Source organism: Argiope bruennichi, chromosome 4, assembly GCF_947563725.1.
Source record: "Argiope bruennichi chromosome 4, qqArgBrue1.1, whole genome shotgun sequence".
NCBI lineage: Eukaryota > Metazoa > Arthropoda > Arachnida > Araneae > Araneidae > Argiope > Argiope bruennichi.
The window spans coordinates 74,966,152-74,986,416 of record NC_079154.1 but is presented as its reverse complement, the minus strand read 5'-3'; the positions used below and the strand labels follow the sequence as shown (position 1 = coordinate 74,986,416).

Genomic DNA, 20,265 nt, shown 5'->3' with positions numbered 1-20,265 from the left:
GCGTAAGCAAATGCAAAATTATTTAAGAAAATTAATGATGAAAACTTAATTATTTTATGAAAAATAATTATATTAAACATTTTTAGTTCTCAATAAAATTTAAATGTTTTACATCAATTGAATCATAGATGTAAATAACGATTGTAGGTGCAAATTTTTTGCTCTACAGTTTTATAAATTTCTACAGTGGATTTATTAATACACTTGCTAAGCCGCTACATAATGAGAGAATTGCTATTAATAAGCGATTTTTGAAAAATATCTAAATATGGTGGTTGTTTTGAAGCTATACAATTATACAAAAAATGGGCTATTAATATATACAACAAGAGGAAAACAGCAGTTTTAAGGTAAAAAATATCAGTAAATACTTTAAAAATAAGTTTAAAATATCACAGTGTCACTATTTTCTATTGTTTATTTTTTAGGTGATAATATAGTTATAATAAATAATATAAATGTGACAATTTCTGAAAGTAAAAACTGTTTCAGACATAAAAAGTAAGTTTTTTGTACATTTTCAACTTAAACTTATAGAGGAATTCGAATTTTAATCACTTCGGCATTTTTTAACACAATAACAAAGTAATTCTCCTCAAACTTACAGTCAATTAGGGCCAGGCAGGATAAAATAAGAAAAAAAAAACAGGGACAATAGCCCTGAATATTAAGATTCTTTTTGTGGTATTATGTAAATTATTTAACTTCGTGCTTTTATCATAATGTAAATAAAAGTCATTGTGGCTAAATGTGCATATTGCTCGTGTCAGTATCCTGAGATGACCACTTTTCGACGATTCTATCTCACTGAGGGAGAGCATGAGAATGTCCGTATTTTCGGAATTTTTATTGCTAAATGTAAACATCTGCTCCTGTAATCTTTCCTGTCTCCCCTATTTTACCCATCCTAAATTAAAACCATCCTAACGCATGCGCAAAAGCGTGGAGGGTTTTAGAACAACAATAGCATATGTATATAATAAATATATTCCACATGTCTTTCTAAATAACTGGATTGAATTTAACCCCACTGTGCTTACTTTTACTTTAAGAAAAGAGAAAGAATACCCCCAAATTTTTAATGTTCAAACAGCTGCTTTCAATCTAATCTTTTGCAGTAAATTGTTTTGCAAGAAACTTTTAATCCGAACTTAAAATTCAAAAATTTTACTTTTCCGGTGCTGCCAAGTTTCTTTCTGTTTGCGTTGTTTTCTACAGTTCTTTTAAAATTTTACGCTGACGAATTTAATGTACAATAACTATAATCTACTTCTAATATTTTTGCTTTTTTTTGCAATTTTTTTTTATCGTTTAGATTTTTTTGTTGTTTTAAAATAATAATTTAATGACTCCTGAAATAATTGACATGTTTTTTTAAGCGATTGTCAGTTACCAAGGCCAAGGTCACAATGCTCATTCTACCACGTATTCTCTTATACAGTATCGACAAGGTTGTACGCATTCGACCGTTGCATATTCTACCACCCATCACCACTATGTGCTAACTCTTCAGGCTCGGTAGTCTCTTGGAGACATCTCCCTCAACTTCAGTGATACGGAATGTTCAAAGCAATCTCGTAGTCGTCATCATCAATCTCGAAGGACCAAGTGCAGCCAATCAAGTGGTGCGGTATAGTATAAGAATTGTGTGTCATTATAATTTTAACAAAAATTAATTTTTGCATTAAATATGTAAAATATGAATGTATTTAAGTATATTAAATAGTTTAATTATAAAGGTCGTGTGATCGAAATTATTAAAATAAAGTGATTTGTAAATTAATTTTGGAGGATTATTTGAATAATATAATTACCATTAACAAGTTTTATATAATATTAATTTTATAATTCCAAAAATTGTGCTTTGTAATTTAAAAAAATTGTCCAGTCCTGTTATTTGTCCTGTCCTTATTATTTTTATTTTGTAAGACTTTTTATTTACTATTTTGCTTTCTAATTTTTTTAAAAAAAATTGTGCATTTTTTAATATGCGATATAGCGAAACCAATTTCGTAGACAGCGATCTGCAACCAAGCGCTTCACCATTTGAGATTTTTAAAATGTGTAACTTAAAACAACTTATGTAAAGATGAAATTGGAATTGATAACAAAATTAGGAACTTTTAAGAAAAAAGGATTGTGGAATTTTAAAGGAAAAAGTGGATTCTCAGACTTGTATTAACTAAGAGTTACTAGATGGCAACTTTCAAACAACAAGGCAATTTTTTTGGCAATGGAAAACATATACGAGTTTTTAATCCGATCTTGATGAGGTTTTTTTGACATTTGTGGAAAATAATTATTTATGATTCATAAAATATGGATCCTGAATTATTATTTATACAATTATGGGACTGGGATACAAATTAATAATTGGTGTTATTGTTAAATAATGTCCAATTTTATCGTGATCATAATCTAATATCTCATCTTCAAAATTTCCACACCTGCCTCAATGATACTAACATTCTATTCTATTTTCACCGGATTCGCTTTCATTTTCGTAGTCGTCCTCGACACTTAACAGTTTCTCCTATACATTTTATTTCGGCGTAATTCGATGTCGCCAATCTTCATTTTTCTTTTTCCCATCTGACCCTTCTCAAAACCAAAGTTCAGCTATTCATATTTTAGTTCTATTCATCTTAGTTCACAAAAAGGGGGGGGGAGATGGCGACAAAACAAATATTTTGCCTCAGGTGAAGATAGGAGGGGGGGGGTACGCTTGACCCTTCTCTCTACACCATTGACTCTACATTCCTCAACGGTCAACACCGAATTGCCTATCCGTGACTTAATCGCAACGAATAATTACAGAGTAACAGAGTGCTAGTTACTATACATGCAGCCTGTATAAAATACTTAGTAGGCGTAAGCGTGTTCCAGCATTACTTTCAAACAATAGGGTGTTTGTTGGTGAAATGAAAGGATAGATAATAACTTTGATTAGCATATTTCAAATAGTCAAGCAAAAATTATCACGGGGGACTTAAATATTTTTTTAAATTCCTAGTGTTGATAACGACGTCTTAAATAAGCAGGAATGTTTTTTTTCCAGAATGGGTAGTAGAAATATTTATAAAGCTACGCAAGACTGGATTTCATTATTAAAATAAAAACACAAAATTTGGCAAATTATCCCTTTCAGTATTAATTAAAATATTGACTTAATGTTGTATGATCATATTAACTAGAAAATTAATTAATAAGTATTGAATAAATATCCTTTTAATAAAAGAATTAATAATATGTTATCGATAAAATTTTGTCCCGTTCCCTAGTTAGTATGTAATTTTGAAAGAAAATCATCAGAAAAAGAAGATGCTTATAAAATGTAAATAATTTAATTACCTTTAAAAATTACATAGATTTATTACATATATGCAGTATATGCAGTTAAGAGAAAATCATCAATTGAGCTGAGATTGCAGTTGATTCAAAAGACGATTGTAGATTTTTTAGCCCTCTGAAGCAAATTTAAATATTTTTATATATGCCATTGTAAACCCATCAGATTGCTCATAATAGAAATATTTTAACACTGACGCTTTCAACATTCTCTTTGATATTTCTGCCTTCCAACAATAGCATTGCTTTCTTTGTTACTATCAATAATTTATCAAGTGGTGTTAACTATTTCACTAGACCATTATTTTTCGCCAGTAATTAAATAATACCATAAAGCTTTTCTGTATTTGAAACCGAAAAAAACAACAAAAGAACCAACGCCATCATAAGTTAATGCAATTATTTTAACCCTAACAACGAAGTGTCATCGACTTCACATCTACTTACAACCAAAATGAGAAAAATGCCGCTGGCTCAGCCTTGGCGAAAGCAAGAAAATATTTAATCAAAATCCAATAGCTTCTAAAAATCGGAAGCGGAAAATCACCGTTTCCTTCCAATAAACTCATTTGGAGCTCATTTGCGGGTCCTTTTAATGCAGAGTCTGAAACAACCAAATGATTTACTTAATCAGCTGGGTCATTTACATTCTCATTAAAGTGGAAAAGGAATGCAGTCGGTTGCTGGGCAAAATGAATTCCAACTCTTCTGCGAATGCGAATCAAATTCGTTTAATAAGGAGAAACTAATGCCAAAATGATATACGAACACAAATTGCTATTTTTGATGCTACCAGAAAACCCCAAGTTCGGCTAATGTACGCTAAATCTTCTTCTATTTAACCATTATGAGGGTTGCTGCAGAACGCTTTAATGTTAATCCCAATAAAGTGGGAGCACTTTGTAACCGAGCGAGAGATCGTTTTAGCTGTGCTGCAGAATTATTGCAATTATATGGGAAGAGAGCAACTCTCCACAGTACTGGGTTATCTTTATTGAAGGTTCCTACAAAAACTTTTTATTGATTTATTAAGCTTAGTTATTGTCTATTGAATAGCGATGCATGATATTATTGCATGAACTAATCAGATGAGATAATATATAAAATCAAAATGATTAATCTACTTCCTGGATGAATCATTTTGCATCTATATACTATCTCATGATATGATAAACTTAATTTAAATAATAAGTGAATTAATTAATTACACTCACGAATTTAATTTTTATTGGAATCGAAACTCATTGCAAGGTACAGGATGCCAGCTTAAATCAGATGAATTGAGATTTTAAATTCTGTAAAACACAATGATATTTGTTATGATTAATTCAATAAATTATTTGATAAACTTTGAAATGAATATGCTTTTACTCCTATTTATTAAATGCGATCGTTCAAGTTGTTAATTCGTTGAATCAATGTGGGTGCGTATATCAATTAAATCCATCAAAATGATGCTATACTGAAAATTAGTAAAGATATTTCAAAATCGAAAGCTTCAAACAGATTAATTTGAAATTTAATTCGATTTTAAAATGTATTTAACATAGTGAAGTCAAATATTTAAATAGTCATAGTTATTAAACTTTAAAATATACCCTAAAATATTTTTTTTTTAAACTGAACTAAAAAATGTAGTTTTAAGTTTTTATGTGTGTGAAATTAATTTCAATATTCATCTTCAATATATTAAGAAAATTTTAAAAATTTATTTAAATGGTCTTAATGAGCATTCAGTATGATCTCAGATTGATAGATAAGTTTTTATATTCGCCCGGGTGTATTAAGTGAATTACGATGATGAATTTAAGAATTAGATAAAAAAATAGTTAATTATACTTACTTTCATTGACTTTTGATCGGAAATGTGAAATGAGGGTATTCTTTTCAGAAGAAATATGGTATTCATTTCAAGGTATTTTATGAATTTAGAGCATTAGAATAATCCTAAGAAACTGAATTCGAAAAATGGAGGAGTTGGTTTATTATTCTTTAATCTTTTAAATCATATGAGTTTGATACAAGGAATTTTGTTTTAAATTTTGGAAAGTATATGACAAATTATTGAAGATTTTGTTCACTGTAGTTTTCTAATTATGTTTTAATTTTGGAGTAGTTCAGATAATAATTGCTTAAATGTTGGAAATATGGCAATAGAATTGGAACTGAACCTTAAAATTTGTCATTGGGCAATGGACTACGCCATCTAGACAGCGGTGCGATTATATTGACCTTAGTGTCCATACGTCTCACACGTGGGAACACGTATTTTTATATGGAATAATGTCATTAATAAGCAGTCTAAGTATCATTATTATTTCCGAATCTTTTGATGATTAAATCTTGATTTGTATATGTCTAAATAGGAGCAGATTACTTGAAATTTGAATTTGATACAAGTAATAATATCAATTACATTACAGATTTAGTTATTATACGTATTTTAAATTATTTTCAATGAAAATACCAAACGAATGAGTTTTCTTTGGAAAGAGGGCTAAGATGTACTGTAAGGTAATTTATTATTTCGTAATATCATTAAACTCATGTTATGAGACAAAAGTTCAAATTACATTTAATCTTATTCTAATTAACTTTTGAATAAAACGCTGATGGATATATTTTCTGCTCACAATATACGTTTAGAAATTTAATGTCTGCTGCATTTATTAAATTATAGCCTTTAATGTAATAGATAATTTTTAAAAAAATATTTTTGTTTCCTTGTCTTTTTAAACTTCCTTTAAGGTATCGCGCTATAATCATATGCAATGCACGTTATTATTCTAATGAAATACTTCATTAGAAAAATGCTACGGACTGGATTTTAACATTAATCTCTTACGCATTAAAATATAATTCCACCATTTTAATATATATTAAACTCTACAAAAATGAATAAATGAGAAATTGATGGAGATTTATTGCAAACATTTTGATTACTTTGAATTAAAAATTTGAAAACTCAACATTATTAAAATATTTACTAGCGAAATTGAATTATTGTACGAAATTAATTAAATTACATAATATATATTATATAATTTAATAAATTTTAATAGCTATTGGTATTTTAATTAGTGGGATGCACTAGCAGGTTTATTGAATTCATTTGAACACTTATGAAACATTTTATTTAGGGCTTATAAAGAAATTAATTTAATGAAACTTACTTTATATTGTAAACAAAATGCTTTCTATGAAAAATTTATCTACTGTTTTTGTCCTTATCCACAATTTGTTTAATTTAGTTTAACATTAACGTCTTAAACTGAATATAATTTCGTTTTCGAATATCATATATTGATTCACCTTGATATCTTCTCACAGTGAAGTGGAATTATTTTTAGTTATTTTTAAAATTTCGATTTAGATAAATTAAAACTTAAATTTCCAGACCTTTGATTATTTTTCATTAAAAATATATTTGATAAAGTAAGCTGTTTAGACATGAAAAACATTTAATTTTTTAGAAAAATATTTTAAAAATTGTTTCCCAAATTTAACAAAAATATGTTTTAAAATTCATCAAATTAATTTCCACTTTCTTTTGCAGAGAGCTTGCAAGATTGTGACGTTCTACTCAGAAGTATTAAACGTTACATATTTCGTCTTTATTATGAGTAGAAATGGATGCGTGTGTCTTGGCACTCTTCAAGACAAACATTTAGACCAAAAGGTTTTAAAAGGTTAAGTGGAAATGTGATTGTGGAATGTTGACGATACTTTTTTGAATCTTTAGATACGCTAGAAGCAAGTAAAATTTTGTATTCTTCCGCGATAATACAGAAAATATACCGAAACAAAAACGATATTAATACTATTTAGAAAATTAAAAAAATTTTTGTTAATTACATCACTTTTTTAAGCTTTAATTCTTACTGAATGTTTGTAATTTTTAAAAAAATACGTTTTCCTAATTTTTAATAATATATTAAAGTGTCGCATTGAAATCCAAAACATTTCTCATAGTTTCAAGTATTTAATGTTATGATATATATTTGAGAAGGTTTCTGTGTAGTTTATTTGGTGAATAAGAACGTGAATTGAAAGGTATGCTGCAAAACTTAGATCAATTGGACAATATTACGTTTCTATATTCCAAATGCTATGATGTCATGGGACTTGACGCTTTGAGGATGGTTCAGTTATACAATAAACATAACAAGTTAAGTCTTTAAAATATTTTTGTGATATAATCATGGATATTAAATTATGTATATAATAGTTAATAATAAATAAAACAATTGATATTCCAGAGCTAGCTGATTATTAAAGTGACTAGTGATTTTAAAAAATGTTAAATATTAGTAGAAAATGTAACCTTAACTAATGTTGTATTCAAATTTCTTGCGCATTTATAACAGAAAAAATGTTTTAAATGCTTTTAGATTCATATCATATATGGATTTTATTACTGACCTAAATCAATATAATCGGAATCGAAAGCGGGAAAAAAATATTTTTGATAAGAAATCAAGAAAAAATCATATGCATTTTTACATCCCCAGATTAACTGTAATTGTAAATCAAACATCAAATGAAATATCTATATTCACCAAATCTCATCATTTATGAATATAATTTGTCCAACGGAATGCCTTATCAGGACCGTAATATTGGTTTTATACCATCTGTAAATTACTTTACAACAGCTCATGCAGTGCCTGAGCTCGCCTGATGCTCTAATTGAATTCGTGCATTAATGGAATGCATGTAGTATGTCGGCCTCCGACGATATTTCGACTGAGCAGTTAACGCCCCAGTAATCAAACCTTCAGCTTACGCGGTTCTGTAATAATCAGAACCGCAATATACCATTCTGCAGTCTGTGTTTCATTATAATGTCATGACTAAGTTGTAGCATATTCCGTATTGATATAATTCGGCTTATGGCAAAGCTAAACGCAGCAATGCAAATGTTTCATGTTTTAATGAATTTCAAAGCATAATTAGAAATTCTAACATATTTCTTGGTGAAAAAAAAAACTGTAGAAAATATTCGATGAACTATAATTTGCGTTGTATGCCATTATTTTTTTTTATGATCATAGGAATATAAATATTTTCTAATTAAATAACCGCATAGTAAAAAATTATTATTCAGTGTTTCAGACAATAAATGAATCACAGATTCTGAAAGTCTTCCTATATTTTCAGAATCATATTGCCACGAGCATAAATAAATATGCAAATAATCAAACTCAGTTTAAAGGAAAAAGGATTTTATGCAAGGCGATTTTGATATTTATCTTCATTCTCTAATTTTTCTCTCTTTTTCTACCATTACTTTAATTTTCTGAAATAAAGTTTATTTATAAGCAATTATATTGCATCCTAGAAAATATTTATCTATGTCAGATTTTATGAAATATATTTCTTCTCCCTTTATCAACATGGGGCCGCAGTGGCCTGATGGTAAGGCCTCGGCTAAGGAACCCGAGGAGTTACAGGTTCAAACCCCGATTCCACCAAAGAACCGTTCAGTAAGCGGGTCTGATGCCCGTTAAAAGTCCGGGACCAACGTCCTCCCGCTGGTGTGGTGTGGCAGTTTAGAAAGGGGTTGCCAACTTAGATGTCGTTCTCGTCATCTGACAGCTGTTCAAAATTACGAGGTACGCATCAAAATAGTTCTAGTATTGCTTTAAAACGGAATATCAATATAACTAAACTAAACTTACCCTTTATCAATGAAATTTTAAACACTTTTCAAAGTAAATATCAGTTCAATTTCAATTAATTATTCTTTTTTTAATCGACATTTGTTTTCATTTCTATTTTGAATTTAAATCAAAGGTAAAAACACCTCTTTTCCCATATATAATGTTTACTATTGATATATTTTGGTTACAGTTTCAAACTATAGTGAAGAAAATCAAACTTCAATCCATTGATTGGTTATAGAATTTGGTGCAAATTTACAGTTTCGGTCAAATATGCCATAGATTAAAGTTCATTGATTATCACTGTTATATTTATGAGTAATGGCATTCATATATAATATATGCAACCATTTGAAGGGATAAGTGCAAAATTTCATACACATTTATACTAATACGAATTTAATTCGACTAACATATTCTGATTCTGAACTCACTTTCATATGACATAGAATAGGTAAAACAATGTATTTCTCATACTGATGACTTTTGTTTAAAATTTTATATAATTATTAATAAATAAATATTAAATATCAGCAATTTAGTTGCATATACTACAGCAAATCGTCATTCGTCTATTTTTTTCAGTTTCTTGAATTATCAAGATCGCAGTCAGGCAGATAGTGATAACAGTAAAAATATATTGACTAAAACATTGAGATTTTTTATAGGCTGTCAACATGTCTTCTGTAAACATTATATGCACAAAAAAGTAAATAAATCCTTAACGATAATGAGCATGAATTATATACCGAGCTTTTAAATCTCCAAATAGTTTTTATCAAACTCTCAAATTATGATTAGGGTCAATTAATTTTAGTATATTTATCCCTCATATAAACATACTTTAAATTACTGAAAGTGTCGGGATAACAAAATCGTGAATTGCGATAGATGTTTTAAAGATTGATCTTCTAGATGAGGGCAATATTACAGGTTTTTATGCATCAAACATCTAATCAGTTACACCAAGAAATAAAAATTATATTATGAAAATAAGATAATTTTTTTAAAGAAAAGAACATGAGTAAATAACAAATTAATTAAGAATCCATTACCAAAAGCTAGTTACAAACATGGTTACTTCACGACATAATCGCCGTAAATTCAAGCTTTTGTCTTATCGAGGAATCGTATTTCCATCAGCAAAGAACGTCGTTTGATAGGTCTCAAGACTTCATTGAATTTCCTCTTAGTCTGTAAACTTTGGCCAGTTTTCTTAGCTAACTCTTTAGTTCAGGTGAGAATATCATTTAGCTATAAGATGCATTCTAGATAAAGAGTTACAATGACGCAAATCTGTTGACACAGAAAGTCTTATTCAGCGAGTTGATCACTCCATGGGTGTTCCTTATCCTGTTCAATCAGCTGGCTGACCAGCATATCGGAATTGCGACTTGGGGAATTTTTAGACAGTATTTAATATTTAGATAACACTGTGCTGTGTTCTTCTCGTTGAAGAATACCCAAAAAGTTTCATATTAACATTAAGCGTTAAAGACCATCTCCCATCAAAAGCGGCAATATTTTTGGAGGAAAGAATACAAAATCTAATTAACCAATATGGCAAATGCCGGAATCTTTAGGGTGATTATGTTGCAAAGTAGTCATTTTTGTGTCTTTTTGGTAACAACACTTTTTTTTCCTACTTTTATCAGGATCCATATGAGCTTGAAAAAAGAAACAGTCCTCATATATCAAATAAAAGCAATTCTACCATTCTGCATTTTTATGAAAATAATTTGATAAATGTGGGAAAGTGACTAACTGCAACATACTTTGAAACCCTTATATAATTGAATTGAAAATAATACTATTTTACCTCCTGCGAGCGAGCGAATGGATGTTTTCTCGTGGTATACACTGAGACATGAGCCTGTTGATCCGGAGGGCGTGGAGTTGTATCTGGGGCTCTCTGGACTATCAGACTGTGGAGACGTACAAGGCTCTCCAGAATCCTGTTGAAAAGAAAACACATACTGCTAACTGAAAATCTTATTAATTTTTACGTCATGTTTTCACATTACTTCAAAATATCTTTTTGAAATGAGGGGCTTGGATTGAAAAGAAGGAAATTATTTCATTATTTCTTTTGTTTAGATGATTGCATGATAAGATATATGCTTCATTCATTTTGACCACAAGCGGGTGTACATATTCTGATCTGTTCTTATAAATAATAAAGAATATTTTGACGTTTTCAGTATATTTTTATTTCAGCCATTGGAATCATAGCAGGATAAGATTTCTGTCCTTATTTTTAGCTACAAAATGTGTTACCTGTTCTTTCTGACTAAAAATGAATAATTCTTTTAATATTTTGCATATTTTTAAGAGAAACATTCAAAAAATAACAATATTTTCATTAAAATAAATTTGTCGTTATATTTCTACATTTGTCTCATGTCTTATTTAATATTTTCACTGTTTTAAGCAATTCAAAATTTTCTAAAATCTATCATTATATTTATGATTCCCAAAAGAACATTACTTAGCACTCTATTAATAGAAACGCCATTTAATATTTTAATTATAAATTGAATTATAGCAATGGCATTTATAAAATTATAAAGGCGATTAAGGACAAAAATAAATTAACATAATAAGTTTATTTTCCAAGAATGTGAATCCACTGGAAAAAATATTCTCTCACTCATTTTTTTTATTATTTTGAGCAGCAAGCGTGTAAATTTTCATTAACGTGTGAAATGGAAGTAAAATTAAAACAAATTGTAATACAAAAAGAAAAAAATGCTTATTAATAAATTAGGTAAAAAGCAAAAAACACAAATACTAAGAATTTAATTTTTTTAGTATCAAATAATGAAAATAAATTGAGTAAGAAATTGGATTTAATGATCTCAAAAATTCAAATGTATAATTATTGAAATACATTTATAAAAATTTCACAGTCGAAAATAAATGGTATTTCATATACAATATTTTAGTTTCTTATTAATATTTGGAAATGTTATTTACTCTAAATAAATTTAAACAGAAGATGTCAAAAATATTTTTTTTTCATTTTTTTAAACTATCAAATTTGTATTCACTAAAATAAATTAATCAAATATGATGTCCATTACCTTCAATTAAAAGACAAAAATACATAGAACTAAAATATACAACAGAAAACAGAAAACCACAATAAATACCAATGCTCGATGAATACCGATTCATCAACGAAGAAATGTTGCAACTGAAATATCTCTCTCACTTAGCTTCATTTCCACGGTCTAGTAAGTATGAATTATGATGCTGTCAATCAGCGACTGCATTGTCTAATTTTTTTGCTATAAGAGATTTTTTGTAACTTTGATATAAATGTTGTATTTCTTCCATATATTTCATAATGAAAAGATAGCTAAGAAATACAAATGGAAAAAACCACTTATATATAAGAAGCAATTCCAATGCTTCGCTCCCAATAAAAAATATAAGTGAAGCTAAATAAAATATAAATAAAGATATATAAAAGAAAATAGCAAGATACGTACTTGGCTCATACATATAAATAAATGAATTAATAATAAATAAAATCCAAACGCCTTTGACATGAATGAATGATAAATAAAATCCAAATGCCTAAATATATATTTTTGTCCTCCATCGATAATATTATTATAAATTAACTTAAATTTGGATTACAATCTTACAGACATTTCTTTAATTTGAGTGTTTTTTGAAATTATTAGAAAATTTATTTCTAATATCTTTGAAAATATTAGAAATAGGAACACAATTTCTCAAAAATGTCTAACATGAAGTTGAGCAAGCATTATCTTTGCTCATTTGCTTTAAACATTTTTACTAAAAATAAGGAAAAGATATTGACAACAGATGCAATCAAAGACAGTGAATCAATATTCAATCAATAATATGGAAATTTAATTTTGAATCAATATTCCAAATGCAGGGGAATAAAATCACCCGAAAAATGCTCACTTCTGGAAGAATTTCCTGTCCACGACAACGCAACTCTGTATGCATGGTAACGCGCTCCGGTTAAGAAATGTTCGGATGTAAAAGATCATTAGATTAGTTCAATTAATATTTTAAAGTCTAACTTTGCATAATACATAGTTAAATCAAAATATGATATTTTACTATCTCTAAATGATTCTCAAATTCTTTAAATGACATTAGAAAATAATTGTTATGGATTGGAATATTTAAGGTTTAAAATGAACACTAGATTATAATTATTTATTTTGAGTTTTTTACAGTAACAGGAAAAATAGTGAAACCATTAATAACGATGAAAGCTGAAGAGATACTGCTTACAATCAATAGAGTTTTCTATAAATTTAAATTTTTGAAATTATTAGATTTTTTCCTTTAAATTTGAGGTATATTAATGAAAATTTTAGAGCAATTTCAAATTCTCAAACACATATATATCTAAGTTTTACTATACGGCTTATAGTTAAGGCTGCTATAAAACAAAAAAAAATAATATACTTTTCGTATATTAATTACGTTAGATATCAGTACTTATTTTATCTTTTATCCAATTCTATCCTAAAGTAAAATATATCCTCCAACTTCTTTTTAAGTAATTACTGCAATGTTTTCATGTGCATGTTGCTGAATTAATAAATGCGTTTGATATTTTGCAATATTCGTTGCGTAAATCTATAACAAATTCTAATTTGTTTATAAATTATTGTAAAAAAAAATTAAGAATTTTGAAAAATATAAAACTGATTATTGAATTATATTTGGATTAATTTCAAATTTTCTTTAAGTGTCATTAATACATGATCTTGTAAATGAATTCAAAGCAATCATATTTACGAAGCTTTAAATAAAAATAAAATAAAATAAATCTTTTTTTAATGAGACTCATTATGAACACGTATTATAGTTCTGCTCAATAAAATACCGCAATATTAGTTATGTGTACAAATATGAAGACCTATTCAACAGAATAGAAAATATAATGATAATCTAAGCATGAAACACTACACTAAAAGTGGAATAGATTGCTAGAAAAATATCCAAAAGAAAAAAAATATCAGAAACTTTTCAGAACATACATTGATAAAGGATGCAAAACTGTACAAAATAAAACAAAAATTCAGAATGTTGCGATAATAAAAATTTGCGGAATAAAATGCATAAATAATGATAAAAATGGATAAAATAAAGACAGATTTTTAAATATTCTAAATATTCTTAAAGTAAGTTCTGATAAATACATTCGAAATGTTTGAAAATAAAAATAGTTTAAGCAAAATAATCATAACATGTAAAATTTAGGAAATTAATATTTTGAATGTTTTACACTAAAAAATTGATTAATGTCTTTATTTATGTCCGCGACATTCGATTTTTATGTGATTCATCTTGTATTACTAAACATAACAATATATATATATATATATATATATATATATATATATATATATATATATATATATATATATATATATATATATATATATTATATTATATTATCTTATATACAAACGTAAAATCATCCCACATTAAAAAAATAATCTTACTGTTGATTACTAAAAGAGTATTTATTTTGAACTTTACAATGTATGTCGGTCATTTCAATGTACGAGCATTTTGTTACTCGAACATTACCAAAATATTACATTATAAATTTTCTTAGATGCTATATATTTCAGTAAATAACACCCACTGAAAACATCCTCTTTCTAATAGGGCCGAGATATTTTCCATAGGTATTTATATGTTTTGTGCAGGATTTTTTTTTTTGGGGGCGGGACGCGGGGGAGGTAGATGATAAATTTTCCAAGATTCAAAAAGTCTCTATATGAAATTTAGTCCTTTATGTTCCCTAGTTTTTACCTGAAAACACTTCAAAACGGAGAATTCATATAAATGCCTCTATGTTCAAGTGAATAGTTACGTTTAAAAGAGAAATCACTTATTATTATTATTATCGCTCATTATTATTTAAATATATGATACGAATGAATCAATCATTAATAAGGTTGTGCTATTTATAAATTATTTAAAGACAATTGGATAATTCAAATGACCTGACTTTTATGGCATTATTATTATTATCTTTTTATGGCACAGATGCCGGTACTGGCCACACTGCACCAAATTAAAGGATTTCATTTCATATACCATTTCACGATGGTTATTAGCATAAGAAAACTAACTTATTAAGACATTTATAAATAAAAATAAATACATATATTTTTAAGGAATTAAGATACATTTATAAAAATTGGGATACATTTATAAATTTGGAAGATTTGCAAAAAAAGAGCAAAAGTTATACTCATTCATATTCACTCACAATTTCAAATATATGTACAGTTGACATACATCTATTCCTACTTCGGAATAAGATTGAGTGAAATATTTATTTCTACAGCATGACCTCACTTAAAAATAAAGCTGTTCTCAATTTCTCCGAGTTAAAAGAAGTCTAAAAATTCTTTTTCAGAAACAATACATTTTTAACTGAAGTTTTCGCATTCTTCAATGTTTTGAAAAAGAATCTCGCTTAGAGGGATCAAAACAACGAACTTACCTTTGAAGTGGTTAAACAGAGACAATTCTCGTTTCTTAAAATATCTGGACAATCGTCCTTTGTTTTATCTAGGGGAGGGTGAATTTCTTCCAGGAATGTCTCTTTTAGTACACCATCTGGAAAACCAAAAAACAAAATGTTATAAAAGAAATTCAAGAGCATCATTTTATTACAACAGATCTATTTTATTGAACTCGAAAAACACCAGAAAGAGAATGGATAAATACAAGATATTCCATCGCTTTTATTTCATGTTTTTATTTAATTGAATTTCTTTTAGTTTTTGGACTAGGATATTGCGATTGATTTTTTCAAACATTTCTTAATGTGTTAAAGTTTTAAATTTTTTTAAAGTTCTAATTTGAAATGGTAATACAATACTTTAAAATTTAATGATTATTAGATAAATTTGAATTATACACCATTTCTACATGAGAGATTCCGAAAAACTTACGTGTCATTTTATAATCTTAATTTATGCTCTCTCTCTATACATGTATGAGTGATTTTTTTTTCTATGTTTTGTAGGCTCATACTATAGTGTATTATTGCTGTATTCAATAGCATAGATCTTGAAAGAGAAAATATATTTCATGTTGAAAACATGGAAGACAAATTAGAATAGCAAGCGCTTATGAGAACTTTGCGCAATGAAAATTAATTACATAGAAATACCAAAAAGCAGACGATTTTTAAACATTCATTAATAACATTGCTGCTTCAGGTGTCCAGTTTATTCATCCTGATTATTGACTTTCCCAAATATTAAACTATTAATTTTGAACGCATATGATTAAAGTTTGAGCTTGCTATATGGAAAAATAACAAAATATAAGTTTAATAAAATTACTTCGCCACAAATTATTAGCGAGTACAGATTAAATCGTTATTATATTACGAAATAAAAGTGAAAGTGAATAATTTGAAATTAATATTCAGAAAAGGCGATTTCTTAACTTTGTCAAAAACATGCATTTGAATAGTTTATCTGAACAGGAAAATTAATTTTAATTACAATATAACATTAAAAGTAATATTACAAATTGTATATTAAATTTAGATTAAAAATTTTATTTTAAATATGCAAATGAAATTGTTATAAATAAAAAAGGAATGTTTTGAATTTTAAGACCATGTAAAAATAATTTTATTAAATATTATTTTTGGAAGATATAGCTGGACATTCTATGTCTATGTGTATATTCTTTTGTCTTAAAAAGCGTGTGTACATTTTTTCATCAAGATCAGACAAAAAAAATTGATTTTTATATAATAACAAAAAAAAGCGTTCCTAATCATAAATTTAGATTATAATTATATATTAAAATTTTATTACATTTCAATTAAAACATATCCATGGCTTTTTGATTTTTCTCATTTGGTCTTTTTTGACCACATGAGAAAAAAATTGAAATTCTGATCATGTGATCTCAATTTTTTGATAAAAAACAATTTCGTTATTTCAGATACATTTATGTAAACGTTTTTTCAAAGGCTTCTTATTATTAGAGATTATATCCCTTTTTTGTATACAATTGGAAGCTATTTCTGAATGGATCTAGTAATTTTTTGCAACGATCAAATAAGGAATATGAAACTTAAAAAGTCGTCACTGTCTCCAAGTTTCCATACCAAACTCACATAGGAATAATTGATCCATTTTGGCATAATTAATGTTCACAGAACTACAATCCAGCTGTTTTAAAACAAATCATATCAGCAGACAATTTCGACTCTCCCTTTTTTAAAGTAAAACTTAATTTAGAGAATTTTATTCATTTTGTACTAATATAAACAATGCTTACGAATCAAAAATACCTAGGAACAAATTTATAAATCAATCTTTGCAATTAAAATGATGAAATCATTAAAATCTATTAATTGTTAAACATCTCTCTTAAAAAATTGTGAAACAACTTTACAACTTTATCACAAACAACATTTTTACAAAAGTTTTTGCGATTTAAAATCTGATATCTTGTTTGTACACAACTTTAAATTCAGTCAATATAATGTTATACCAAATTATCGATCTCCCGGGAGCCAGCATTCAGGATTTTTGTGCAACTGAGAGTTGAAATTTCAATATCAGCACAAAAGAGAAGGTCTATTAAGAGTCAACCTGCTCCTAAGTTTTCAGAGGCAAGGATTCCGTCAGGCAGCTTGGATGCAATAACTTTTGGCCCTGGTCTATAAACTCGCATACGAAATGAAATATCTCGAAATGAAACCGAGCTGTCCCTTTTCAGATTTAAATTTTGCCCTTTTGAAATGAGTCCCGCAGCTGCGGCCGAACATCTTGACTTGAGGAAATAGTATAACTCGCTGCACCGAATGCAGAATTCAGGCGTAAAATTCGGAGATGTATGCGATGGTAATGTATGAAGGGAAGTTACTGCAGATGTAATCTGGAACTCTGTATCTCCTTGAAAAGTCTCTGCATCCTTTTGGGACTTGAATTATCTCTATCGTGATTAAGAAACTCAAACCGTTTATGGAAGTAAAGTTATTTTAATTATATTTAGATGGGCTTGTATGCTGGAACTTTCCTGCTATGAAAATTTTAGTGGGTGTTTGCTGAAATAAAATTATCCAGTTAAGAATTAAGAATAAATTACTGACGTGAAAATGATGCAAATAGATTAACAGTAATTTAAATAAAATGTATTTAATAAAAGTAACTTATAAATCTACATTTAACATAGTATATTGCCATGGAAAATAGTTACTAAAAAAGGCACTGGCATAAAAAAGAAATTATTAAAATAATGTGTAATAAAGAACATAAAAGTGTGCAACATTTTAAAAATTCCCATCGGGAAATGATTAACACTCATATTTATTCCAAAATTCTAAATTATGAACCTATGAATGAATTAAGGATAAATAAAAGCGTTTTAATATGCAATAAATTTATTTCTATACATATATTTAAGATAAAATATGTAATAAATAATTTAGTAATTACAGCTATAATTTTGCAAATTTAATATAATTAGATATATCGAATCAAATAATATTTTTTTCATATATTTCTAAGATATATTTCTTTCATAGATGAAAGTTTTTAACATAAATTTTAATTACATTTTAAAATATTAATTGAATAATTTTAGTTAAATTATCAAACACAAAAAGAACTACTTTTTATATTTACTGTACGTATATTAATTGCATAAATTTTCATGTGATTGATATAATAATATTTATAAACTGATCGACTTCCTGTAAACAACGTTATGTATGATTAATATTCGCTGGAAACAATGCTAAAAGTAGATTGTAGTACTTTTAATTACACATATAAAATCCCCATATATTTAATTCTCTTTTAATAATCCAATTCCAAACATGAGTTTTAAAAACTTTTAATTGGATATTTTTAATTAAAAATTAATCTTAATTTTAAAGATTTTTTTCCTTATTAGCTTCGGATTATGTAAGTGCAAAAGATAATATTTTGACATCTTTTTAAAAACTAAACATTTATTTTTCAGTCATATCAATTTTATTTTCATTAATTTTAAATTAATAAATTATAAAAATATTTTGGAATAAATTTTGTAAAAGTAATTTTCATTATTTTAACATCTATATTTATACAAACACGCGTTGTAACGACATTAATACACTTTTACTGAAGACATGTTGTTTTTTTGTTCTAATAAAAGTAAAATTTTAAATTTTTAATAAAGATAGCCGTAGAAAACATACAACATTATATATGAGATATTTCGAAGTTTTTAAATTCTTTAATTATATCTACTACTTTATAATAACAAAGAATACAATATAATTTATAATTCAAACTTTTCGCAATTTTCAATATTTTGAGATTAATTAGATCGTGACTTCGCCATTTAAAAAATTTCAAGTTCTAAACTATATTTAACTTCATCTGGTTATAAAATTTACTACTAACTACCTCTGATGACGAGTTTTTTTGCCTGTAAAATATTTTTTTTTTGGATTTAATTTCACTTACTTAAGTATAATTGATGTTCATCATTTGCAGAAAAAATATTTTTTTTAAGGATCAGACTGTGATAGAAAAAGAAAATATTTTATTTTCAAAAGCTTACTCTACTCTTTTTATTTTGTTTATAAACTTTCCTCGTGGAATCTAGACTCTTGCCATCGCAATGTCATTGGATATGTAATTGTTCGGCTGATATATTTTCTAATTTCTGGTTGTTGTTTTCTTGTTTCGTAGTACTATAGTTTAGTTTTTCTTTTTCTCATGTGAACTGATAGGATAATCAGTACGACTTTTCTTCATAATCTCTTAGCAAAAATATTTAGTGAAACAAAGGCAGAGATATAAATACATTGCGAAAATGAAGGTACTGCCATCAATTATGCATATAAAATAATTTAAAATATGGCTCAAATTTCGGTAACAGGATATTTTAGCATTTTAAAATTTAAAAAAAAAAAACAATTTTCTGCAGTAATATTCTCATGGATTATTATGAAAAAAAATGTCAAGATCTCGCACGCTTAGTAATTAACTAATTTTTTTTTAAAATAAAAATAGCTCCTATTTTTCAAAGTATATTTGCTCCAAATTTGGATCAAACAATCTATCATCGCCAAATCGAACTGTTTGATTTGTAAAGCGAAAATAGATAGATACTCACATGTAATATTTTTCTCCATAATGTGGTGAAATACCAGAAATCAATCAATTGATTTTATTTATATTGAAAAAAATTTATGCAAGTTTATTAAACA

At 27.1% G+C, this 20,265-nt stretch overlaps 1 protein-coding gene across 1 annotated transcript in view; it reads right to left on the bottom strand.

The window, feature by feature from the left end:
• Window positions 1-20,265, bottom strand: part of LOC129966074 (nephrin-like) — a 679,668-nt gene that overhangs the window by 24,194 nt on the left and 635,209 nt on the right. The window contains exons 20-21 of the mRNA XM_056080443.1: window positions 15,532-15,647; window positions 10,831-10,966 (exon numbers count right to left, since the gene is read on the bottom strand). Coding sequence (XP_055936418.1) covers window positions 10,831-10,966; window positions 15,532-15,647 — 252 coding nt within the window. The remainder of the gene's footprint in view (window positions 1-10,830; window positions 10,967-15,531; window positions 15,648-20,265) is intronic.